Source organism: Brachyistius frenatus, unplaced genomic scaffold, assembly GCF_029030835.1.
Source record: "Brachyistius frenatus isolate BFR_SWC_R1_liver_20210118 unplaced genomic scaffold, ASM2903083v1 Contig_263, whole genome shotgun sequence".
NCBI classification, from domain to species: Eukaryota; Metazoa; Chordata; class Actinopteri; family Embiotocidae; genus Brachyistius; species Brachyistius frenatus.
Genome location: NW_027210862.1, coordinates 421955 through 449097, shown reverse-complemented (window position 1 = coordinate 449097; position 27143 = coordinate 421955). Strand labels below are relative to the sequence as shown.

The 27143-nt window shown below is 42.4% G+C and overlaps 1 protein-coding gene across 1 annotated transcript; it reads right to left on the bottom strand.

Annotated features, from left to right (window-relative positions):
* Window positions 1–1394: 1394 nt before the first annotated feature.
* On the bottom strand, window positions 1395–25441 carry larp1b (La ribonucleoprotein 1B). The gene is given in 21 exon segments (XM_069721389.1): window positions 1395–1940; window positions 2322–2449; window positions 4546–4655; window positions 5559–5703; window positions 5802–5962; window positions 6830–6936; window positions 7136–7308; window positions 7805–7919; window positions 10442–10801; window positions 11172–11288; window positions 11458–11621; window positions 12377–12554; window positions 12656–12800; window positions 14960–15119; window positions 15287–15412; window positions 16588–16761; window positions 18409–18640; window positions 19855–19911; window positions 22184–22245; window positions 24646–24767; window positions 24769–25441. Coding segments are annotated over 21 exon segments (3369 nt in total). The 5' UTR covers window positions 25020–25441; the 3' UTR covers window positions 1395–1658.
* Between the last annotated feature and the right edge of the window lie 1702 nt (window positions 25442–27143).

Below are 27143 nucleotides of genomic sequence, written 5' to 3'. Positions count from 1 at the left end.
ATCAGTGGTTATTTTTGGATTTCAGTACCACAGCGTTGTTATTTGTTGTTCTTCTTTATTTACACGCCTTCTGCACACTGTATGCAAACATCTTTACCTCCCGAATGCTCGTTTATACTGTTGAGATAACTGTTGAAGTTTGCAGCTGAACAACTGCGACTTTAGCCGAGATCATTCGGGTGTTTAGGCTGAGTGATGACAGCCGAAGACTTTCAGTTGGGAACAAAAACCTGCTGATCAAGCTCGATGAATCACCCTCAGCAACTCCAGAAAAAAAACGTCAAAAGGAAGAAAGAGAGAGAGAGAGAGAGAACAGATCACACAAACACGAGTTGGTACAATCAACTGTTATTTTATATTTTTTTGCATTTTACAATTCATTAACATGCATTGCTTTATTCTAAAACACACTCAAAAACCACACTACCGATAAAACAAATCACTTCTTAAAATCAGATGATTAACTGAATAGCAAATGATTTTTTATAGTATTTACATTTTTTTTTCTTTAAATTCAACTCTAAAAACTCTTTTAAGTTCATATATGATGTAAAGGAGAGTTAACAATTAAAGTGCTCTAGAGCACCAAGCCTCAAACACAATATGATGATAACTTCAAGCTAAAATATAGTGTAGTTTTATGATGCTAGCTCACACCCATTATTCCAGCAGAAACATTTATTTTTCTTCTTTTTAATTATACTCAATTGTAAAAGCCATTAAAAACTGCAATGATTACCTAAGACTATTCCATCAATCAAGTAAATGGAAAAATAAAAACAAAAATAAAACAATAAATTATACTACTACCTGTGGGTGTAAAACGGGACTTGAAAGTAAAGCTTCCCAGATAAATTTGTCATCATTCCTGCAGGTTTTTAATTACAACAGTTGAGCTGCGACGTCTGTCGGCCAGACTGAATGGAGCAGCAGCTTCTGGGGTCACTTCTTTACAAATATATGACTGCAGCGGTCAACTTGATTGTCATGATGAAAACGGAAGATGTTTAACGTTAACGAAAGAAAAAAAAAAAAAAAAACCTGCAGGTGGTGTCACTTTTAAACACATTCAAACCCCAAATAATCAATTCGGAAGACTTTGTCACTGATCGGTCTCCTGACGTCTGATGAATCAGATTAAGGCACGCAAGAGTATCTGTGGTATCTTTTTTTTTTTTTTTTTTTTTTATCTTGGCAAACTAGAATCACAGTTCAACAGCTCTTTACAGACCCGAGCGGTTTCCGTTACTGTACGGCTCGACGTACTCGTTGAAGAGTTTGGCATCTGAGAGAATAAAAAGGCAAAATGCAGGGAATGCATTTTTTTTTCTTGTTTTTTGTGTGTGTGTGTGTGTGTGTGTGTGTGTGTGTGTGTGTGTGTGTGTGTGTGTGTGTGTGTGTGTGTGTGTGTGTAAACGTTATTGAGCTGTCAGGCGAACAGATTCAAGCTCACTGCCTATGCTTCCTTTTAAAATGAAATGCACTGATAAAAACAATAAAATGAAGTCAACCACGCTCGGTCTCTCTCTCTCTCTCTTTTCATACCCAAATGGCTTGCCGCTGAAGAAGGAGAGAACGCTGAGCAGAGAGCTGCCGCGGCCGCGGCCGCCTCGCTCTGCATCTCCTCGATTCAAACCCCACACCAGGAGGAGGGGGCTTCATTTATTTGGTGCGACGCTTTCCTTCTTCACGGCTCTGCCATCGATCTTCTTCCCCTGGGCGGGTGCTGCTGCTGCTGCTGCTGTTTTCTGGGTGTTATCTTTGGGCGTGGTCTGTGTGGCGGCGGTGGCGGTGGCGGTGGGCTGAGCGGCCGCGTTGGAGGATTTGGAGGCCTGCGTCGGTTTTGAGGTAGTGTTGGAAGGATGTCGACGACGTCTCCCCTCGTCCCCGGCCGAGGACGAGTGACGTCTCCTCCTGCCTCCCTCCTCTCCCATCGGGGGCTGCGGACACACGAGTCATCACATGAAAACACACCTACGATTACATCCTCTAGGCAGCTTCTGCGCCTCAACATCGCCACCCAAATCTGGTATGAAATAACAAGGAACGGCTGCGTCATCTTCCGAGAAACGCAGCTCCCTAAAACCAGCTGTAAACAACCTGCTCAGAGCCAGATATCTTTCTGAGGAAGTGGTGGAGACCAAAACGGAGCTAAGAGGAAGTGAATATTGAACTTGGGAGTTATCAGGTGGACACAAACACAACTCTGGATGTTGCTGCTTAAATGCTCAATGTGTAAATAAGTTCGCAAACCACTTAAAAGGGGATGATATATAAATGTTAACAGAAATGACTTAAAACCACGTCCAACAGAAACTCACCACCACCCTGAAGTCCTCCAGGTTCTTGAACTGGGAGAGGTGCTCCTGCAGCTTCGGGTCGATGGGGTGGTTCTTCATCTTTGAATATTTCAAGAAGGCCCAGAACTTCTCCAGTCCGTACAGCTGACCTGGAAAGAGCAGAAATTCATTCAGTGTCAGATTTGGATTTACAATATAAAAAAAAAAAAACACACACTGGAAAATAGATGGAACTTTCTTCAACTAGGATCATATAGGTCAAAAACGGTTAAATAAATCTGGGTATTTTTGGCAAACACTGGTAAAAACGATGAACACTGAGACTTTGGAGGTTGAAGTAAGTAATTTTGGGGCTTTTACTGCGCAGCTGTCAGTAGAGAAGACAAAGAAAATGAAGGCGGAGAGGAAACAATAAACATCTCCAGCAGTCGGACTGCAACCTGAGACACTGATTCATGGTCAGCACCTTAAACCCCTTTTATTTTTATATCGTGCTGCCATAACACGAGCATGATGGTGTGTCTCGGTCTGTGGGTAGACGTGTTTTGCCTGCCCTGTTTTTAGTTTTCCCCTTTCAGAGACGTTTTTCTCATAAAAATTCCATCTGATCTGGCTAATTCAAGCAACTCTGTATTCTATTTATGAACCGTAAATTTATAAAGTTGATTATTATCAAAGAAGGGAGCTCAGCCTGTAAAATAATTCAGCGCATTTTGTGTTGTGTCGTCAGTCTTCGTAGTAACACCTCTCTGACAGATCGCTCTCTGCAGTCGGAGTGGGAAACGTTTAAATGAACACAGAAATAACTCAGCTGGAAATAAGTGGCTGAAGCCTTTTACGAGCAATCCTCCATTCTGCTTCACCGAGCCACCCACAGTGTTGAAAGAGATTGAGAAATCAAATTTAATCCTCGTTTCCCTTCCCTTAGTTTTTTTTTCCCACACAGTTACACATGCGGGTTAAAGGTGGGGGGGAAATGCAAAGTGAACTTTTAAGTCGGGTTAAGTAGGTTTACAAGACTATTTATAATTTATAATGCAATATTACATAGTAAACAGATCTGAGGACAGCTGTGTTGACAAATGGCTTCGTTAACACATACGAGGGCCGGTGAAAAAGTTCAAGAGACCGTTGTGCATAAATGGAGCGCAGCACATGTCACATGATCAACGTCAGTTCCTGTGCTACATGTGTTTTTTTTTTTTTTTTAACCATTTGTGATTTCACCATGAAGATTTTGGGTCAAAGTCTGGAAATTTACAACAGAGAAGCCTTAAAATGTTTCAGAAAATCTTGGGCAATGAGCCGGGCAAGTTGTTCTGAGCGACATTTGTGTTACAACAGCGGCAGAACGTCTCTTTTATTACAAAATCGTTTATTATTCGTTTACAAACTTCTCAAACTAAATCTGGGTTACCCAACTATTCGTATTAATAGGAGCTGTGATATTATTTTTTCATGTTTAAAACCAAGAGTATGGATAAATAGTGCATCGCAATTTCATATATGACTCGTGTGAAAAAGTTGACATTAAACATGTGGTTGAATATCTTGAATATCAGATGAAGTGATGAAGGATGGTTTGTGTTGGAAGTGCAGAATGAACGTGGGATCTTTCCAGCACTGAATATGAGGATCCGTCTGTACATTAGTGAGACTAAAGTCACGGTTATGGAAGTGCAGAGTCGCTAGCAAACCCTCTGACTCCCGTATTACGGTCATTAGTGGACAGGTCTCGTATACCAAATATATATAAATATAAACATCACGTGTATTTTCAGTGACATTGGTGGGTATCATCATAATCTCCAGACTTATTTAGAGGCATTGGAAAACAGCTGAAGCTCCAGCTAAATAGTTCAGAAGATGTAACTTCCTCCTGGGTCGTTTTTTTAGGAACCGAGGGAGCACTTGTTTAGATTTGAAGTATTAAGTATAAATTTCCTGTGACTCCCAGATGTTGTCTTCTCGTTTTATTGCGGTCTGAATGTTTATCTTGTATTTCCTACACCGTGTGTCTTGTAGTATTTACTCCTGTAACCCTGAAACAATATGAAACATAGATGCCAAACCGTTAGGGAGTTATGTGAGTCACGGGTGTCTGAAACTGTCTCATTATGGAGAAAACCCAGTTTGTGTTTGCATCGTTGTATCAGAGACCAAATATGTGATTTTAATCTGAAAAATCTTGCTGAACTAATGAAAGCTGCAGGTGAAGTTTGGGACACTTTGTGTTGTTAATTACCTCTCTCGAAGTCTCTGAGGGTCTCTTCTTGAAAGTCCTTGAATAGATCTAACCGGAATCTCTTCTCCAAACCGTAGCTGTAGTATCTGAAGAGACACTCCAGTCCGTACCTGCAGGGGGTCGGAGGGGGGCAGCAAAACAAATATTTACCCGCAGCCTGACCAGAGACAAATAAACAAACGACACTCGGCTTCCAATCTGGCCTTTAGACACCAGTATGTTTACACGGACAGGACGTTACGTAATGTAACTGCTTCACTTTAAGCTCTGGATCGTTAATCAGCCATTATCCCACATGTGTGTCTGACATTTCACAACAGGGGAACATTTATCTCACGGATTATTCCTGCAGCTGACAGAGGAACCAGGCGGACGAGTAAACCGGTTTTCTGGCTGAATTGCGTTGGCGTGAGCTGCTGCGTAAATAGCTGTAGGGTTTGTTACACCCTCAAGTCGGCATTCAGGCTCACTTGAACACAAATTCAATTATTGTCAATGTGAGGTTAAAACTATGAATTTGGAGATTTAACATGAAGTTCCTCCTGGTTTTTGGCTCCTCTTTGGCACGGTATTTGCACGATTTTATTGATATATCTGCACTTTTCGACCGTTTTCTATTTACTTTTATTTCTAATTCCATCCTGACTCGTGTCTGTAAAAATACTGTCGTCTTTGGCAGAAATAGGTGGTGATCAAAGTAATAACACGGACATTTTTCTTCTTTTCTTTAGCAGCAAAAGCTTTACTCTACGCAAATATCAGGAGTGAAAGGATCAGTTGATTTGATGGGAGAGTAAATGAACAATTTTGATATCAATTGAACTTCAGATCTTAAAGGACTCCTTCTAAAAATTGGGTTTGAGGGCCTCAAGGTGGCACAAACAAAACACCTTTTCTTCGCCGTCTACACGGCTTATCTCCACCATAACTTGGGTTGTATAAATTACTCAGGAAATCTTATGCACAGACATCAATTTTGCATGGAGCTCAACATCATCTAATGTCCTCCTGACCTGTAATTTTCTTTGGCATCTTCCAGCGCACACTGTTTGAACTCCTCGTACATCTTCCTGTTGAAGTTGTCCCTGGTGAAGAAGGACCAGAACCTGAACAGAGTGTTCATCTCCTGAGACTGTCCGATCCCCAACCGTTTCCTCTCTGGAGGAAAAACAAAAACAAAACGAGGGCAGCGGATGTTGTGAGTGTGTGACGGTGTAAGAGAGCAGAGGGAGGTTGAGTAGCGTTTGTCTCCGTACCGTTAAGGCACCGTCGGCGGTACTTGTGGTAGCCCTGCTGAGTGAAGCCGTTGTCCCTCAGCATCTCGTGGGATGGATGCCAGAATTTGGGCAGAGACTGGGGGGTGCAGCCGTAACTTCCCGACAGCGGGGCTCCTTCTGACGGAGAGGCGTTGGAGCTGCTGCGGAGGGATGGAAGGAAAGATGGCCAATGAAAAATCAAGTTTTTAACGTTGCTAACATGTGCATGTCAAATTTTGTTATAAGGTATATCACGGCTGTGCATTTTAGTTTTGGAACGGCAGTAATAAAAACAGAAAAAAAAAATCTCTGAAATAAATCTAAAGCTGTTCAGTTCCTGAACATTTCCTCCCATGAAGTGAACTTCTTTCTGGAACTTTGTGGCCACCGTGCAGCTGCAATTTGACGGAAAACGCAGATGTAACTGTGCACATCAGATCGCCACAGATCAGACAGGTGCAACCGATAGCATTCGGTGCAACGTGAACAACTTCCCCAACTTGTTTTCATAAAGACCAGATGTCAAGCAGAACACCTCAAACAACGGGCCGGTACACGGATGAAAGACGGAAGCGATATTTGTGAGTTCTGCTTTTGCTCGTTTCATGTGTGTGGTGGCGGGGTGTGGTTAGCTCAGCTGCAGGGGGTAGAGAGTGGGAGGAGTGGTTCAGGGAACGGTGCCGGGAAGGTGTGATGAGCACAGCTGAGCCGAATATGAACGAATGAGCACAGCTGAGCTGGATGGGAACTGATGAGCTTTCCCCTATAAAGGGGAGCAGGGAGAAGGAGGCGGGAAGAAGCGCTTGCACAGAGACATTGTTGTGTGGGCCGGGCAAATAAAGGCATTTTACACCCGAACGTCTGACTGAGCGCGTCATCTGTCCCCAAGGAACCCCCGCGGTAGCTCAGACGTGCTACAATGTGTAACTGAAAGTTCGCCTGAAAGTTCAACTGAAAGTTCGCCTGAAAGGCAGCGTTACTACAGTCACAATAAAACCTGAAGCTTTGCTGAGAATGTGCAGTCGGACCTGATGGATGCCGAGCGCGGCCGGTGTTCACGGGAGTCCATCACCCAGCCGATGTGCGCCTCCAGAGGAGGGTTCGAGCTGTGGCGAGTCTTCTTCTTCCTCGACATCTAGAACGGACACCAGGGTAGGACATGACTTAAATATGAAACTTTTTAGGTACTCGAGATATCAAACTTTAAATGAGTTTGTATGTTTTCCATTTGTTTAGAGAGATTTATCTGCAACAAACAGGAATGGGAAACTCTCCATCTAGTGATCTTTCTCCGTTATAAGTCAGATGTAAAAGAGTGTTTTGTGAGAGCTCACCAGTCCGTCGATGGCGCCGCTCTCCTTCATGACGGGGTAGAAGCGGGGCGCCTTGTTGTGGTCCTGGCGTCCGGGGGTGCGAGGCGTTCTGGGGGCTCTGGGCTGATGAGCGCTGGGGAACTCGGGGACCGTCGTAGGAAGAAAGTGAGCCAGCAATTCTGCTCCGCTGTCCACTGAGAACACACGTTGTTCACATGCACACACAAAAATGAATATTAATACTTTATTATCTAGCCTGATGAGCCCATGATAAAAAAAATTAAAAAAAAGAGTCTACAACTGCAGGCACTGTTTAAAAACAACCCCCTAAAACCTGAAGGTTTTCTGAAAAACTACAGAATTGTCAATATTCACGAAAATCTTTGTTACTTCACATTTGCAGCAGAAAGAAATATGAAATAAAAACCGTTTTAAGAAATCAATTTGACATAAATGGGAAATTATCGCATTTACCCTAATGTTTATTATCTTTTTTTTTTTTTTAAATCAATAAACAAACAAACAAAAGAGTCACATGTGTCTCTAAAGAGAAAAGAACGCAAACGTAGCAACACGGTCAAAAACACCCACTAATACAAAATAACATGTCATCAGAAACAGAAGCGTTACTGCGGCAGATTGTATTTTGTATTATGCTCGGCTTGCATGAAACTGCCTTCACCAACACACCTGGCAGAGGAGGAGGAGGGATTTCCTGGATCGGTTCAACGGGCACTTTGGGGGCGAGAGTGTCAAACTCATCTTTAGTGATGACGTTCAGCTTCTTGAAGTTGTCCACTTCCTGCTGAGGAACGGAAACGTCAAGAAAAGTCTGAAGAGCCGTGACAAGAGCAAAAACTTCAGCTGCTGTTCTGTTTGTCAGCAACATTACAAGAAACCAGCTGTTGGAAAATGTAAAGTCTGATCTAAAGCATCCAAAGACAAATGAAAAATAAACATTTGAGTAGAAGGAAAATCTGTGAAGTTTACATTTCTAAACGCGCAACGATATGAAACCTCGAGTACGTTTGGCTGAGATTTTATTTCTAGCGCAAATCTATTATCTTATTAGTTGAGTTTTTATTTCTCAGTTTAAACAATTATTTATCATTCATGCAAATCATTTACCGGTATTTAAAAAAAACTCCGTAAAATCACTGTAGTCAACATGTAACATGTTTGCACGACATGATGTAATTTGAACCTGACAAGAGATAAGAAATGTTCCTCATGATAAAATAACAAAAAGGAAGGAAGGCATCAAATTTTTTTGAGCTTATGAATTTTTTGATGTCTTCTCACAACCCGTCATTATTAGTTGCAATAGAGAAGTGATGTTGCTTTATTTTACCGTTGGAAACTTGAAGGGTTTAAATTCTCCCGGTATTCACTACAGGTCTGAATATATTGTTAATTAATGATTTAATCTGAAACAAAGCTCTAAAAGAAGTGCAACTATTATCAGAATACGTTATTGCGTTATCTCCGCGTTGCACTGTGATGAAATCTAAACTCTAGGGTCATGAAATTAACATTTATTATTATTATTATTCCTGCATTTCCACTCTGGTTAAACCGTTATCAGTACAACAAGGTGGTAAAACTACTTGATGTGCTGGTGTGACGGCAGATGTGCAGCAGACTTTGAGTCTTACACGTCGGCGTCAGACGGAGGAGAGAGGACACAGGTGGCCTTGGCGTGTGCCTGTGTGTGTGTGTGTGTGTGTGTGTGTGTGTGTGTGTGTGTGTGTGTGTGTGTGTGTGTGTGTGTGTGTGTGTGTGTGTGTGTGTGTGTGTGTGTGTGTGTGTGTGTGTGTGTGTGTGTGTGTGTGTGTGTGTGTGTGTTCAGGCGTAACATTTCCCACATTTGGCGTCCTTACTGACAACCTTTGAGCCCAGAATGAGCCGGCCAAACTGAAAACAAGCAGATAGCATTTGGCCTTTTGAGGAATTTCTTTCATTCAGCCAACAAACACTTTTAGCTTTTACACTTTATTTGAAATATTTTTTTTTTTTTTGAGATGTGATATATTGACGCCAGTTCACCTCATGGGACATTATTGTATATATGAATTTTCTAAATCACAATTTTTTGAAGGCAAACGCCAATATTTACTGATGAACGTAGGATATTACATTTAAAACGACGAATAAAGCCATTCAACTCGAAGTATTGAACCTGTAATGTATTGTTCTACTTTTTTTTTTTTTTTTTTTTAACATAACCTGGCTTTAAATTATTAAGCCGTTTTTTTTTGTTTTTTTTTTTTTTTAATCGTTGTAAGATTCTGTTCCTGGTCATAAATAATCTCAACGCTGCGTACCGCTCCTGCGCCATGAAGTATTACAACATAAATCGCCGATAAAGTAATGTTGCATAATGCTGTGTAACCTACACTCGGCGTTTTTACAAGCAGCGTTTCTGCAGACGAGGCAGCTTTTCAAAAAAAAAAAAAAAAAAAAAAAAAAAAAAAAAAAAGCAGGTCACACCGTTGTCGGAGCAGCTGTGTGGCACACACGTAGTCTGGAGGCTCGTAGAGTAGGCGATAAATAGTGCGTGCATTTTGGCCCACCCCTTTTTTCTTTTTTTTTTGCACAGTGTGAGGTTTAGCAGCTCTGTCGCAAAGTCTTTGTGTCAAAGTGCTCGCGAGTGCTAACAGTGCTGAGCCTGAGTGCGACTTTTTTTTTTTTTTTTGATTGTGTCTTTATAGGAAAATGCTTTGATCGTTTTCACCGACCGTGTCAAAACGGTTTCGTGTCAACTTTGCGCACCGACTGGAAGGAGGAACAAACGTCGAACTTCGGCCTGTGTATCTAAAACAAATCATTGTTTTCATGGGAATGGTTGCGAACCTAAAAATATAACTATGCAAAATGAATACAAAACTCCAGTCCCGCTCGCTGCTGCTTTCGGCGTCACATAAAGGTCGACTTGTGCAGAACGGACTTGTAACATGCGTGTTGCGTGTGCATTTTAGTGCTTCTGTCGGTGCTTTTCTTTCAACTCATGAAAGATACATTCAGTAAATGCTGGCTTGATTTCCTTTAGATAAGCAGTTTTTTTTTTTAATGGGAAAGCTGTGTAGAAGATAAATATAGCGTATTATTGCCGTGAACTGACATAAGGTGGATTTTATAATTAATTATTTGATATTTTTAAGGATTTAACTTGCAAAATTACATTTCCTGGTATGTTGTTTGCCAGTCCATTTCTGAATAAAAATATCGAATATAGAGATTTTGGCATTCATAATAGACAGTAGGGACAAAAATCCACATCTGGAAGACTCATTAATCCACCGTTAGTCTTCTCCATGCTCATCTTACCTTGCTGGACTCGATCTGCTCCACTCCCTGCCACAGGTCCTGCTCGTAGTAGTACAGCCCGTCGTTGATGGCTTTGGCCAGGTCAGTCGTGAGCTTCGCTCGGGACTCGTGACTGCCCGTCCGGTCGCCGCTGGGGTGCTTTCGTAGGTAGGGGGGTGTCTGGGTGACGATGAGGATCTTGTTCACGTCCTGGTCATCCATCTCGTAGTCCGAGTCGTCCTCGTCTGACCAGTGTGTGAACTTGTTCTTTCTGGGCGCCATCTGCTCCATCTCCTCGTCGAACATGAAGTCCAGCTCCTCCTGGTCGGGCTCGGCCTTCGGGGGAGCCTGATTGCTGGGTGGAGGTGGCTTGCTGTCCCCCTGGATGAATCATTGAACACACAGACATTAACAAAGGGGACAGACAAGATGAACATTTAACTGCGCAGTTAGTCGGCTTAACATGAAGACTGGAAACGGTCCAAAGTTATACTGACAGGTATTTCCATTATTTTTGCATGAACTGCAGCCTCCGAAATGACCATGAGGTTAATCCACACCTCTCAAAACCCACTTTAACGTAAACAGAACATGGAAATCTTCATTAAAAACAGGATGTGTTACACGACTGTTGCATTAGACTGCAAAAAGGATCAAACATGAGGTATTAAATAAAAGAGAAGAGAAGCAGAGGGAAGACGGGGCAGAGGACAAGCTTGAGATGGGCGAGTGAGAGGAGGAAGTACTCAACTGCAGAGGGAAGGCGGTCAGGTGGGAGCGCTGAGGGGAGGGAAGAGGCGACGGCAAACACGTCATCACTGACATGCTGCCGGCCGAGAGATGGAGGAAGAGGGACAGGAGGGGAAGACTTGTGGACAGAGGAGGGAGGACAGAGAAAAAAAAAAAAGGAGGAAACGGGGGATAAGACACAGACGAGCGATGGTGGAAGGGATGAAAGACGGAAATAGGGACGCGTGTAAAGAGTAAATGAACAAGAAAAGAGCTCAGACGCGTCTTTCCCCGTTCACCTTCGCTACCTTTGCCTTTCCGGAGGGCTGTCGGTGGCGTTTCTCCACCTGGATCCAGGCGTCGGGGTCCGGCGGCGGGGCGGAGGCGTCTTTGGAGTCGTCCGTGGAGCCGGGTCCGGCCGAGACCTCGGGCTGCTCCGACTCGGGAGAAGCGTCCTTCGCAGGGGATGAAGCTGAGAAGCCCGACAAGTCACACAGTTGACCTTCAGCACGGCTTTAACATCACTCACGTCGGTACAGAAGTGTTAAAGACTCAAATCTCAGCAAATCATAAAATTCTGTGTCTTTGAACTTCAACTTCTAATCATATTTAAAGAATGGTTAAATAAAAAATAAAAAAATTGAAAGCGTGCGCACGTTTTCAAATCGACCAACTGCAGCCCGATAAATATTACGTGTTTGGTGACGTACCGAGAAAATAACAGCAAATGCTGAGACGTCTTGATCATTTTGGGGGTAAATAAGCCATCATTTAAACTGCTGGCCAGGTTAACTGCTGGAATAATAAACTGATCCAACTGAAGACATAAATATAAAAAAAAAATTGCTCACAAATATATCGTTTTATTTACCAAAAAGAGGCAGTAATGTCCGGGCCGTAGTAACATGAGGAAATAGTGTTTGATGGGGACCATTTACAGCTCCGATTAATCCACATTTGCTGCTCGAGTGATTATTTGGGGCAGCGGACAAAATAAACTCGAGAGCGTGAATTCATGGTAATGAGGGAACACTGGTGTGTTTCTGGTTTAGGTTTTGGAAAATGATGGAGGACGATGGTACAGCTGACGAGGGATTAAATTGCCTTTTTGAGTATGCAGGTGTGCAGAAAGGATCGAGATGCGTAGCAGGCTTTGGATAAACCCGACACAGAATATCACCGGCTTTAATTCTGCGTTTCGATGTTTACAAAGAGTTGAACACTCACCAGAGTTTGTGGAGCTGAGGGTCTGTCGAGGAACAAACTCGGGGCAGTTGATGAGCTGGGAGAAGTCGGTGTGAGGGGAACCCACGACGGGAAGGGCGGGGATGGGCCAGCGCTCCGGCTCCGTTTTACAGCGAACCCGGTCGTCCACCAGCTCCACTTCTTTGCTGCTCTTCAGAGCCTGGAGAGCAGGATTTATTCAAACGGGGGCAATTCAACGCTCTTTAAAAGCAACGTCGTCTGTGTGGTGCGTAAAGTTGTAAAGCGATGACGTGACATTACCTCCATGATGAGGCTGATGTCGGTGGTGAGAGCCTGCACTCTGTGGAAGCTGGCGATGAGGGAGATGGGGAGGAAGCCCTGCACGTCCATTTTTCTCCTCAGGAAGAAGTCACGCTCCAGGTTGTGAAGGCTGAAGTAGTACTCGCTGGAGGAGTGCAAAACAATGCATTTAGTGCTCATCGAGTCATTTCATTATAAACGATTTCACACAATCAGAACAATCTTTCCACCAAAGGAGGACCATAAAAAGCATCCGTTATTAAGAAGTTACTTATGCCTCCCTTTGCACATTTTTCTCTACAAAATCCCTTAATTTGTATTTAACATGCACCAAAGCAGTCAAAAGTTAAACAAGGAAGCAGCTCATGATCTGGAAAACGGTCTGAATTTGATTTAAACTGGGATTCATCCGTCAAAATAAATCTAAACAAGATGCCAGATTTGTCCTTACGTTCAACAACATCTTGACAGCTCGTGATTGACACATTTCGGTCAAGCGCTGAGGTCCAACGCCTCAATACCTCGTGACGGACGCAGGCAGAAGACAAATGTGTTTCTTTTGAGATGTCATCATTTAAACGATAAGAAATAAGTGCTTTTATAATCCTAAAACATTCTGACTGGAGCACCAAAGCTCGACGGGAAAAGCTCCCTGTCTGTGCTTGTCGCACCACTTAAGAGTCACCATGACATACTTTTGCGTACACACACACACACACACACACACACACACACACACACACACACACACACACACACACACACGTCGGTACGTCAGGCTCAGCCTGTAGGCGGTATGTAGGAGTAGAGTCGGCTGAGTGAGCAGCCTGAATAACGCTGAGAGACGAGAGAGGAAAAGACAAGCATGTCCCCCCTCGGTATCCTCCCTCACCCTTCCTCCCCCCTCTCCCCCTCAAACAGTTTTTTTTTTTCCCCTCACATCCTTGCTCAGGCCTGCATATAATTCATGGCCTGTCCCCCCCCCCCTCCAAAGCACTCAGACTATATTTAGGAGCTCACCTCACCCTCAACTCCACCATTCGGGAGTCTGATCTGTAATGAGGCCAGGGCTGTCGGGCGGGACCGACACAGAGCGCACGCTGCCCCCTGCAGGCCGCACCGAACCCCAGAGGACGTCTACTGACATCACTCTGCTCTGTTTATTGCTCAACAGTGGATCAATCAGACAAGCTCACACCCGTGTTACCTGTTTCAACTCTACACGGGCTGGTGGTGCAAATTCATCTTTGATTTTAAATTTTCCACCTCGGCTGCTATTTTCCATCAACCGTAGTCACTGAAGAGCTGATTAATTAAAGAGCTTTAGCTGAGTCACTTTTCGAAGGATTAATTTTCCCTCATCAAATATCATCAGGAGACATGGAGGAAAGGCTTAAAATCTAGTTGTTTAAGTGGTAGCTTCAATATTTGGATCCAAAACAAATGAAAACTTTGAGATATTTTATATATTAAGGCAAAAGAAAGTCCCATGATGGCACTTAATACAATGAAATGAATTAGTTCACCTTATATTTTTTTGCATATTTCTTGCATTTAGGGCGAATTATTATTTTCATTAATCTGCTGGTTATTTTTCAGATTGATCAATTAATCATTTGACTAAAAAGAAAATAACAGAAATCAGAGAAAAATGCTGAAGTGATCCTGAACTTGAAGATACTCAATTTTCTATCAAATAAAACCAACAAAAGCAATAAATCTTGTCATTTAAGAAGTTATAAGCCCTGAATTTTACTTGTAGAAGGGACTCAAAATATTAATCCATTATCAGAAGAGTTGCAGTTATTATTTATATGTAGAAAGCTGAAAACCGAGTGAAGAAAATGTGATGAAAATTGCATTTTATATGTAAGCTGTGGAATTTGAAACAAAGAAAACAGTTAAGAAAGCAGTTTTGAAGAAGAAAATGACACGGCTTTGTATTGACGATTCATCATTTCATCTTTTCTTGGCCAGCCACGAGAATAAAGTAGAAAATTAACTGTATAAATGTCTGATTATAAACAAGTTCTCGATGCGGTTACGTTTGAAGTGTTAATCAAAAGTGTGGAATCGTGAACAATATATATTAAAATATATATTAAATAACAGAATTTGTATTTCATAGGTTTTGTGGGTCAGGCTGTGAACATGTTGTGAGTATATTATTAATTTCTCCCGGTGGTATCGAAACCTATATGAGAGCCGCCAGTTGTACACGTGTCGGTTCTCGGCAGAATTTTCCTCCTGAATTGGAAAAAAAACAAAACACACACACACACAAAAAAAACCTCCACGACTTACATTTGCCGTTTGATGTACTCCTTCAGAAGCTTTTCATCCACCGTGTACATCTGGACCTTGCTGCCGTCGTCGTAGTAGTAAACCATGTTGGTGCCGAACTCTGAGGGGCCCTGCCCAGAGCCGTCGGATGACTGAGAGTCCCGGAAGTATTCATACCGACCTGAAGGAGCGGGACAAATACAAGAGAATGATGAGATACATCCTCCGAAGCGATGACGAGGAAAGACGTCCGCCAAAGTTAAAAAAAAAAACCCAAAAAAACATGAATCGACTGTCGATTACAACGCATTTTCTTAGGTGATAATGGTGTAAAACTCAAATTCGCACCTCGCCCGCGACCTCTCCCGCGTCCGCGACCTTTCCCTCGGCCTCGTATTCCTCCGCGAACGCTGCTGCTGTCACTCCGGACGCTGGCGGCGTCGTCCCCAAAGTCCCGCGGCTCTCTTCTCCAACCTGGGAATGAAAAAACACTCAAGTCAGATACTATGTGTGTATTTCATGTAGCACTGGGTCTCTGGGAGGAGGAGAAAGAGGGTGTGGGGGGGGGCTATCAAATGATCACACAGGTTGTAAGAAATATCATCAGTAGTCAGATGTTCTGAGACACTTATTGAAGGTTATAACTTGATATGTTGTTGTATTTGATAATTCTGATTATTTATTTTTTTAATCACAACTGATTGTTTGATTAACTGAAAGTTGAAACAATAATTAAAAAAAAAAAATACCATCAAGATTACCTGAAATCCAAGCTGACTACTTCATATGTCTTGTTTTATTCAACCAACAGTCCAGCATCAAAATATATTCAATTTAATAGTATTTATGACATGAACCAGCAGCTATGACTTCTACTTTCAAGGCTAAAACCTTAAATCTTTGGCATCTATGCTCCAAAAATGATTAAAACAATCAGCTTATAATCCTAAAAGTAGTTGTAGGTAGATCAATTAATAAAATAAATGACTATTTGTTTTAGCTCTGATGAGTAAATTTGGTATTACTTTTATTATTAAGTATTTATTTTGTGGAAGTAGATGGTAATGATAAGAAACAAATGTCACTGAATCAAATGGACTAAAAACCGCCGACACTGCGGTTCCTCGTAGGCATTTCAACCCAGAAGCCACCTTCTTAAATTTTCTCCTGTTCTCCCAAATAAGTGTGATAAAACTGGGGATTATTTAAATCTGTGTGATCATCCGATTTCTTATTTCTCTTCGCTCTGCTGGGACTCTTCTCTTTCACCACATCTCAGAACTAAAGTTGGTGTCCAATTTCTTTTTTTTTTAAACGATAAAATTGCTTGAAAAAAAACAAATTTAAAATAAATCCCGGGGTTTGGATAAAACAAAATGTTCTTCTTTAAATTCAGATAAGTGACGTCGGCTGAGAGGTCGAATAAACTTTGAATCACCAGAGTTAACGTGAATAAAAACATCAGCAGCCGTGTTTTTACTTTGCCGTGCATTGTGGGGGGAAAAAAATCAGCTCGTAACTGCTGTGAAAGGCAGATGCCAAGAAATGTTTTGAGAAAACACGAAGTGATATGGGAGAGTTAAAGAACAAACAGCAAGCCGGCGAGTGCAGAAGCAAAACAGAGGCGTGAAGAGAGGACAGCGACTTACTCCTGCTGCTATCATGCGCCCTGTTATTATGCAGCGTTTGATTGGGCGACGTGGGATCGGGCAAGTCGCTGTTGGGCTCTGCGTCCGAGCGTGCCGGGCCCCCGCCGGGCGTCCTGTCGCCGTCGTCCCGGGACGCATCCTCCAGTGGCAGAGAAACCCACTTACGTTTGTTACCTAGCGATGATTGCACACCGAAAACAGAGCTTGAAGAGTTTTGTCCCCCGCCCCCCCCTCCAAAAAACAAAAAATATCCAGTTTGGAACAAATTTCAACCATCAATCAAGTTTCATCAACCTGTGTCTCGAAGATGAAGATGGAGGACGACTAAACTCTCACTGGGTCGTGTTTCAAACGCTCACTTTGACATAAAACTCAAGAATTTCTATCTAAATAATTTCAGGGTTTTGCTCAACTCTTTATTCTGGGGTGCGTTCAAGAGATTTGGGACTAATGTCCTGCACACATTTTCTCCAGGAACACCTCATTATGTTGAGAATTTAAATGGTTTTAAAATGATCATATAAAATGTATAAATCGTGGTGATATTACTAACTCTTCCTCGGAGGCTGCTTCAGTCCTGTTTGTGAGATTTTTTTTTTCTACTTTGTAGGACGTAATGACGAATTCTAATATATTGGTAAATACAGTTAGCAGATGGTTAGCTTAGCATAAAGACTGGAAACGAGTGAAAACAGCTAGCATGACTCTGACCAAAGGCAATTAAATGTGCCTTCTATCAAATCTAAAGCTCATCATCCAATTAGAACACATTATATCCTCCATTTTTACAAGAAATTACGATATTTGTATTGTTTTTGCTGGAATAACCGATAGAGGTGCTGGTAGGTGAACTCTGAAGTTAAACTCGCTGAAGCTCCTCACGTATCACTCAAGACACGAGAATGGAATCAATCCTTTCATTCAACTGTTAGAAATAAAGCGCTGAATCGCATCTCACAAAATGTTGCACTATTCCTTTAACGGATTTCAAGGGAATTTTTGTTGGGACAGAGAAGCAAAGTGCTCAAAGACATATTTGCAATTTGACGGCAAACTTCATCTGCTGAAGAAAACGGTGATATAAGTGAAAGCTCCAGAATTCCTACTAAAGGCACCTTTCATTGGGTTGCATTAGATCCGTCAACAACTATTGATTACTTCTAGACAGTTGTGGGAAGGTCCTCATAATATTGTGAAGGAAGACATATTTGCACCACTTTATTTGTATTACTTGTGTTTTTTTTTTTTTTAAAGCATTTTGGATTCCAATCAGACTATTTAGTAAAAACCCATTTTCAGCAACATTTTAGGGCCTTTTTCTCGCATCTAAAAAGGTTTATTAAAAGATGTTTTGGTCTCATTTCGGAACCAAACTCTTCACTTCATCTCTGGTTGACACGCTCGATCGGCGCCTGTTATTTCTCTTTAGAGATCAATGAAGATGGGAGTGAATCACAGACAGTGCAACACGTAAGATTACCACAGCAGAGCATGCACCAACCAGCGGATTACCAACAGTGATCAGTCCAGTTATTAACGTGCTCCTTCTACCACGAAGAATACAAATCGTCACAGTCAAGTGAAAAAAAAACCCCCACCCATCTCCAAATTTGGTTAAAGGGGATTTTAGGGCTGAAAATAGTTTGAAGTCAGTTAAAAAAAAAAAAAAAAAAAAAGTTTTTTTTTTTTTTAAACATTCAGGAGATAATTAGTTTCACGAGACAATGATGAAATGTGCATGAATCAATCTCGATCGGGACGCTCTTATCGGATGATTTGAAGTGTTTGACGCGCTTCAACCGACGGGGGGAGAAAACTCACCCTCACCGCCCCTCTTCTTCAGGCTGGCGCTCTTGGCGTCCTGTCCCGCCTTCGTCTCTCCGTCTTTGGGCAGCTCTCCCAGCGGGTCCAGCTGAGCCTCCTGGTTCTCTTTGCTCTCGCCGCCGTCGTGGCTGCTCTCGGATTTCCTCTCCGGTCGCTCTCTCCTCTTCTCTTTCTCTCTGCGCGAGGAGGGAGGCTTCTTTCCGTTGTTGTTGAGGACATTTTGTTGTTGCTGCAAAGACGACCGAAAACCGGGGTTTTAATCCCACGTGGCGTTTTTATTCTTACATGAATGCCTTTTTCAAATATTTAACACGTTCACAGACAATTTATTATCTTTTTTTTTTTTTTTTTTTGACAATTCAAACATAATCTAACTCAAATGTAGACCTACAATTGCCTCATTTCTGCTTTGAATCTTTTACATTACATTTAGCTGATGCTTTTATCCAAGGCGACTTACAACACACCAATGGTGGAGCAATTTTAGGGTCCAGCGTAAGGACACTTAGGCATGTGGACAGGAGGAGCTGGAATTGAACCGCCAACCTTCCAATTAGTGTGCAACCCACTCTACTAACTGAGCTACAGCCTCCCAATCTTCTTTGTCAAACGACGATTCAAATTTAAGTCTGCTTCTGTACCAATAACAACATCAATCACAGATCAATTGTCTGCTTGAATATGAAGTTGGTAAAAAAATGTGCTGTTTAGTTTTTCACTGTCTTTTCTCTTCTTTTTTTTTAACCTCAGTCTCAGTTTTCAGTAAATATTGCTTCATTTTAAGGATCTATTTGACATATTTTCTTTTGTATTTATAGTTGACTTTAAAGCAGCTTAAATATGTCCAAGTTCCTCAAAACGAAAGTTATATTTTCACTGTTGTCACTTTGTATTTTTAGGAGTTAAGTTGGTTTGAAAACCTTTATTTGGTGTTTTTACCTCATGAGGTCTTCATTGGGGTTTAAACAAGAAAAACACAACCGCTAATACGCGTGACTAAATAAAGGCTTTTAATTCTCTCCTCTGCCTCAGACTGGAGGAAGAAGGAGGTTTTACTAGTTCAAGAACACACTCAAGTGTCCTGTGTTTACTGGGTGTTACGCAGATTTTGCACTTTGTTTCTGCACTTTTTGTGAGTCAATACATTTTGACCGAGCCGCTGGGAATTTTTTTTTTTTTTTTTTTTTACAGCGAATCGGCATTTAAGGCGCTCTGCAGAGTGAAATCCTGAATGTTGTTAGTGTTCGATCTAGTGAGCAGATCTCAGAAAAGCTTCTCGGCCTGTTCCATGAACAGGAAACAAGCACTCTGTATAAATTATTTAAATACGTCTGATTCTCACACTCTCACTCTCACTCACGCGCGCACACACACACACACACACACACACACACACACACACACACACACACACACACACACACACACACACACACGTCATACCTCTTTGGCCAGCTCTCCAGGTGTGGGCCAGTTTGTGATGTCACTGAAGTCACCTGACTGTGAAAGTTAAGGAGACAAACGACAACATCAACAACAACAACAACAACAAACTCATCGTTTCACATCACAAGTCGATCCGCGTGGATCAGGTAAGATGCAACGCTGTGCGGTCGGGTCAGGTGGAGCTGAAGTGGCTTTCTGGTAACAGAGAAAGGAGGTCAATGCTCCGGTCCGCGGGGGGAACTGCAAACAATGACGATAAACGGGCAGTGGCTTTCCACCGCCGTCACTGCTGTCAATTTGGACAAACTGATATGAGATCAAGGTCAGACGGACGAGGGGCTGCAGTCAGGTGGGCAGACTAAACAAATAAAAACTGGCACGCTGATATTTTAATCACAATCGCCAGGTGTATTACCCATGAGGCCGTTCTTTGCTGTGGTTTACGGGACTGATGGAAGTCACATCCTTCAGGGGGATGTGGCTTTTAAACAACGCTCACTGATGCATGTGTGCTGACCGAAAAGTTTTTGTCCCACTTCTCCTGAATCGCAGACAAAAACAAAAAAATCCACTTTCTTTAAATGGAAAATCGTACAGCGACATCCTCTGATCACCATTAAAGTGCAAATTCTTAATATCAGATCCCAACTAGAGCGTCATCCAGATTTATAATTTAAAGTTTGTCTACAATTTATTGTTTGTCAACTAATAACTGAAAATCATTGTGTTTACGATACTTATTAATGTATAAAACAGCTTTAAAATACACGAAAAACTGAATTTAACAGTAATTTTGTGTTGGCCTGTGTGTAAATAAGGAGAAGTAAAAAATGGGCTTAAATTTTCCGGTGTGCCCTTGGTTTTGTTGACGAGGAATTAAAAGTGCACTGTGGAGTTTTCTTGCAAACAAATACAAGTTGTGTGATGGAAAGAAAAAAGATTGTTTCTTCTTGTCTGCATGTGGCTCCGGAAAGTTTCTCATCAAGTGGCTCCGAAAGGTTTCTTTCTCTTATTTGCAAGTGACTCCTGGAAAGTTTCTCATCAAGTGGCTCCGAAAGGTTTCTTTTGTTTTTTACTCTTATTTGCAAGTGACTCCTGGAAAGTTTCTCATCAAGTGGCTCCGAAAGGTTTCTTTTGTTTTTTACTCTTATATGCAAGTGACTCCTGGAGAATTCCTTTTGTTTTATTTTCCGCATCTAATCTACGACTCCCTTATCCCTTGTCCTTATCTTGTGACCTGCAAACAACTCAGTATTACCATACGAAAGCAGATACAAAGGGAAAGGGAGTGACTGTCAATTGTTTGTCACACATATAAAAGCTGCCCTATGGAGGAGTGATGGGGGAGCAATGCTGGCCATCCTTCTTTGAATGTACATGTATTTGCTCCGTCTTGCAAGAATAAATATATGTTTGATTTTGAATCTGGCCTCCGAGTAATTTTTCTAACATTGTGTAACTCACCAAAATTCATTTTGTGCATATTTTCTGCTCTAACTTCTCAAATGTGCAGAACTGCTGCTTTTCCTGGCCATTTAACAACAATGAACTGAATATCTTTGGGTTTTGGATTGTTGGTCAGACAGATGGAGGCATGTGCCACTTTAATAATCACCGCATTAATCAGGAATGATAATAGTTAGTAGCCACAGTCAAGAAAGTTTTTTTTTTTTTTTGCAGATGTACAAAATCCTCAGAACAATGAAAAACAGTCAGGTTAGTGTGTCACACCAAACCGGCCCACATCCAGACACAAAGACTAGAACCTGTAGAGTCAAAGATCCACCGAGCGAATCCACACTTTCACAGTCATCGCTACCTTTTTAAAGTCAGCAATCTGTGTTCAGCCACATTACGATCTTTTAATTATTGTTTTTAATACGTGATTCCCTACAAATATTAACTTTAAACGAATGCGGTGGAAGAATTGGTTGGAAAAGTAAACAAGACTTCAGGATAGCAGCTTTAAACCAGCTAAAGTTTGGCTTGCAGCAGATGTGATTTTCCCATTCGGCATTTCGGTACATGGCGAAGGTGAACATGTGGTTAAAGAGCCACACCTTGGTTTATTTACAAGTGAGACAAGCAGATGCTCCAACACAGCCACCGGTAACAGCTTCTTATTAGTCTGGATTGATAGCTCAATTAAAATGTTTTTACTTTAGCTGAGACATTAATAAACAGACCAAAATGGTGATTATTCAGGGATCAATTATCAAAACTTGTATATTGATGCCGATCCTGTGTTAAATTATCTCACTTTTGTGACATTTTAAAGGTTTAACAGGGAAGATTTAACCAGAGAAAAATAAATAAAGACCATTACCTTGCTGGATTTTCTCGTTCTGGGCTTGCTGGCGCGGACGACTTTCAGAGCATTTTGCTGATCTGCAGATACACAATCGATAAGTGAAACAGACATAATCGTGCTTGACAGGCTTACATTTAAAGGGTTTTAATCCTTTTCCAACAATTGGACTGCAACAGGAGCTTTGGGCAAGTTGTTTGGCCTTGAGGGGTTGCTCAACACAGAGGTTAAAAAGCCATGTAATCGTCCACACTCTGCTCTGCTGTGTTGTGTTTGGGCAGCATTGGGAATTTCTGTCTGTACAGAATGAATAAAGATTATCTCCCCTCCCTCTCTCCCCTCCCTCCCTCCCTCCCCTCCCTCTCTCTCCCCTCCCCTCCCTCTCTCCCCTCCCTCCCCCCGCCGGGACTGAACAACTGAATTAGTTGAGGGTGTTTTGTGTACAGCCGGCGGCGGTATGTGGCCGCGGCTCCGCAAGGGCTGCTGCAGGCTGGGAGTGGCCCGGTGCGGCCTGACGGTCCCTATCGCTCGGCAGAGGATGGTCGGCCTGATAAGAGACGCCGGGGCTTCCACATGAATGGGTGTATGCCTGAGCGAGCCTGCAGACGTCCACCCACACAGCCTGGTTGTACAGTAACACTGTAAAATGATGCCAGAGTTGTGCGCTTCAAATATAGCTCCCCCGCGGTCGCTCTCCGCTCCCGACACACACTCATAACTCAAATTTAGCTGAACGGGCTGAATTCAACGAAGCTGCTGTTTGATTTCAAAGCCATCTGTCACATGTACAAGACATGGACGTGATCACAATCAATCAGGAGCCTTATCAATATGGAGTCATGTTGAAACTGAAATAATAGCTGATTCGCAAGTTTGCTGGTCAATCAGACAGAAAGTATATTAATGTAATTCTGATGTCTGATTATTGAAGGGGTTTTCCAAAAAAAAAAACACTCGTTAAGGGATTTCTTGACTTTTACTCAAAAACTCTGGATCCTACATTTCCCATAATGCTCGACAGCTTCTTTCACTGAACTTTGCTGTCCTTTTAAACATCCCCATCTTGGAAACTCCTCACCCTGACTTTTCAATGCAGGCCTTGAGCAACAAATATGGAGCCTTAAGGCCAAACTTTGATACAGACAGGATTTTAAAAGCTCCCTCCAGAGTCACAGAAGACTTTCTACACAAGTTAAATGAACTTCAGCTTGACCTCTCCTGTAACGTCTGTTTTGTTCTGCTTTCTGGCCTTGGCTGCTACATTTTATGTTCAGTTTAAATAAGATATAGAAAAATATATTAAAGTAAAACTTTGATTAATTGTCCAACGACGGGATATTAATTCACACGAATATTAAGATATACAATGAATTGTTTCTCTCAAGCAAAAACGTGTCGGTTCCAGCTTCTCAAAGTTGAGATTTCACATCAGTTTTTGGAGAAAATGTTTGTATTTTAAAGAGTCGGTTGGACAAAATGAGGAAAAACTCACTGCACCACATGAAACTATTTAATCATGGACATACATTTTCTGTCACTGACAAAGTGACTAATTAGTTTCAGTTCCAACCCTGCTTGATTTTCTCCAGATCATTATGAATGGAAAAAAATAAAAAAAAAAACAGGGATTTTTACAATGTGTGTCAGAGTGGGCGATCTGGGCTCGGTTAATGGGGGGGGGACTTTCATTATGATCATTTTTCTAGCGCACTAGAATAGCACACTACTTACTGGCCCTAACCAAGAATGAACAGCCATGCAAAGCAAGTCAGTTTAAAACCCATACCCACTTTATCTCCACCACATGTTCAACCACCTTGTTCGCATACTTGCGCTTTCACTGGTGAGTGAGGAGCTGGCTGGTGGGAGGAACTGCAGGCAGCCCGGCCATTGGACATGCAAAAAAAAAAAAAACGTGCCTGTACAGTAGCAGCTAGCGTGGCTGCCTTAGCTTTGCTCCATTTATTGTCCCACCGACTTCACCCTTCAGCACCGGCTCCAGGCCGATTCAGGCTCACGCGGGAGCTTCACCTGTGCCTCCGTTTCCCGACACGAGCTCCGGCCCTCTTGTCGCCGGAGAGTTAGCCTGGGAGCAGCTAAAGAAGTAGCGGTTGTCAGCGATCAACACGTGGTGCTCCGGAGCAATCCGAGCACGGAGGAGGAGGGGGGGGGGGGGGATGGGGCAAAGTATGCCACCATCAACACCTCTCGGCCGCCCTGACATTTAAGTGTGTGCACTTCGTTCGGCTCTCAATAAGCCCTAATGAGGTATGACCGAGCCGTGCGGCGGAGATCAATGTGGATTTCCCTGCAGCGAAGCTGTCAAAAGTGCTGAACAACGTGCAGGCTGGTGCAGGATGGAGGAGAGGAGGGGGAGGGGGAGGAGAGGCAGGGAAGAGCTGGGGGAGGGGGAAGGGGTGTATGCTGTGTGCTTTAAAAGTTTAATCTGCCCCTCATGCAGGTATTTACAGCCGTCTCACCTTTTTCTTGGGAGCTGGAGTTTATGCTGTGGACCGCCACCCTGCCGGTGGTCCTCTTCGTCCACGGGTTGACTTTCGGCGGAGGAGCTTCAACAACTTTCCTCTTCACCGTCTCCGAGTCGGTCGGCGCTGACGCTTTGGTCGTTTTCTTTATCGTTTTCTTTGCATTTCTTGTGCGTGTCCGTCGGGCTCCTGGCCGCCTCGGAGCCGGGGCCGTCCCCCGGCTGTTTCTCCGAGCCCCTCCGCCCCTGCTCCTCCGGTTCTTTCTGCAGCAGAGCCCCCTCGGAGTTGTTGTGGTTCTTCTTCTCCGCTCCGTTGGAGCTGGCCGCTGTCAAACCCGGGTCGACCTGACTACACTCAACCTCGGCGGACATCCTGCTAGTTTCCTAACAGCGCACGGTGTTAAATCCAGTGTGAAGTTTTGGTCCTTACTTTCTTACCCCGGAGAAAAGTCGCGAGAAGCTCCGGAGGGGGAAAGACCGCAAATCCACAACTCGAGGTAAACAACTTTTGGGCTGGACCTCGCTAGCCAGCGAGCTAAGTAGCACCCGCAGCTAACCGTTAGCTAGCTCGCGACCATGCACAAGTCCGCGAGCTAAACGCTGTTTTCCGCTCCGCGCGACTGTTTCATATCAACAAATAGTTACCTCCCGAGTCTGTCGACGGTCACCGTGTAAACGAGACACGGTGGATCGGCTCCCCTGCGAGTTTCTGTAACTTTTTTTTGTTCAACGCTCCTCCAGCGACCTCCTCTCTGTGTGTCTGGTTTCTACTCCACGCTACCAAGCCAGGAGCTCGTGCTGCCTGCTGCTCCGCAGCTGTAAACAGTGACGATGCTGCCCCTCGCGGTCATGCGGCGGTACTGCAGCGCAACTTTTATTACAGTTTATTTAAACACGTCTGGTAAAAATATATGTTTACTATTTGTTGGTGGGATTTTAAAAACACCAAAGACGGAAATATCAGAATAAAACAATGGTTTGTTTGATTTTTGTTTTTTTTCTGTTAAATCACAAAAGCATTTTAAAATGCGCATTTTACTATATATATATATATTTACTTTGTGTAGTATATTGTATTTTTTTTTTTTTGGCTTGTGTCTCTTATTGTTCATTTTTTCTTTGATTATTGGACTGTTTTTTAACAGTTTATTCTTCTTTTACTGTATTATGAAAGCATTCGACTTGTATGAAAAGTGCCATATAAATAAAGTTTGATTATTTAGTTTGGCTGTTTCATCCATCCCTTTTTACATGTTGAAGTTTATTTCACTTCATTTTGATGGCTGTTGGAGTGTTTTAATTTTGGTTTTCGCCACAACTATATACTCATATCAGATACTCACCTTTTATGTCCATTTCTCTCTGGATTTTCCTCGAAAGTACAAAATTGCAGCCAAAACTCAACAAACTGCTTTTTTTTTTTTTTACTTTTCTGCATTTCCTATTTATTGTGTTTTTATGTGTATGATTATATTTATTATTTATTATTAGAAGCCAGTTAAAACTTAAAATTACACGTCATTAATTCCAAGTTTTATTTTGGATGTTTTAACCGGATATACTTGCTCTGTGTAACTTTGTCTGGCGCTACACCGATGACGTTGTAGTTACTCATTACGGCCGCTAGGAGGCAGAAACACACGCGCTCTGAATATGACCACTGTTAAAAAATACATGGACGCCATTGAAGGTCTGAAATTAGTTTGTTACGGACTCGTTTCTTCTTTTGAACGTTTATCGTACAACTCCTCGAAAACATTTAGAGCTGCTACGAGCCTGGCTAGCACAGAAGCGAACTCCTTTGATGACGTAACCCTGAACGCTTCTGCAGTTTTTATACAGATTTCTATGCAGCTGAAACACGTGGGTGTAGCTACAAATTGTGACCACCAGAGAGCAGTGTAGTGCTATTACGCCAAGAGTAAAGGCTGCCACAATCTAACACACTTACACTTCCGGTATAGTCTTTAAAAAAAATAAAAGTTTCTAACGGGACACGTAATATACATACTTTTAGTAACTTTTTGTCTCATTCAAACTTATATAAAAACGCAAAGAATACACAAGAAACATTGGAAAAAGCAGAACCATAATTGCGATAATTATTAACACAGGTTGACATATTGCTAAAAATGTTGGAGGTCAGTTGATATGATAACTTCCAGCTGATGTGGCGATGAGTCAAGTTTGACCAAACTGAGAGTTGAGTCTAAAATGTCGTTAGATGGCTTCTGTAATTGAGGATAATGGTGTTTGATACAGACCGACATCATTCAAACTAATAAAATCAGGGCGGCGATTTCACATAAAGTTCAACTCGGATGAACTTTGAGGAATTTGTTGACCATTGAGGGAAATTGAGGGTACAAAAAAGTGGAAGTTATTATATTACCTGTGTTGCACCACCTACTCTCATATAACATCTGCCTCTTTAGTGAGGAGACAGAGGAGGATGTGATGTTAGTGGCTGCTGAAGGTTGCACCGATGTACTTGCA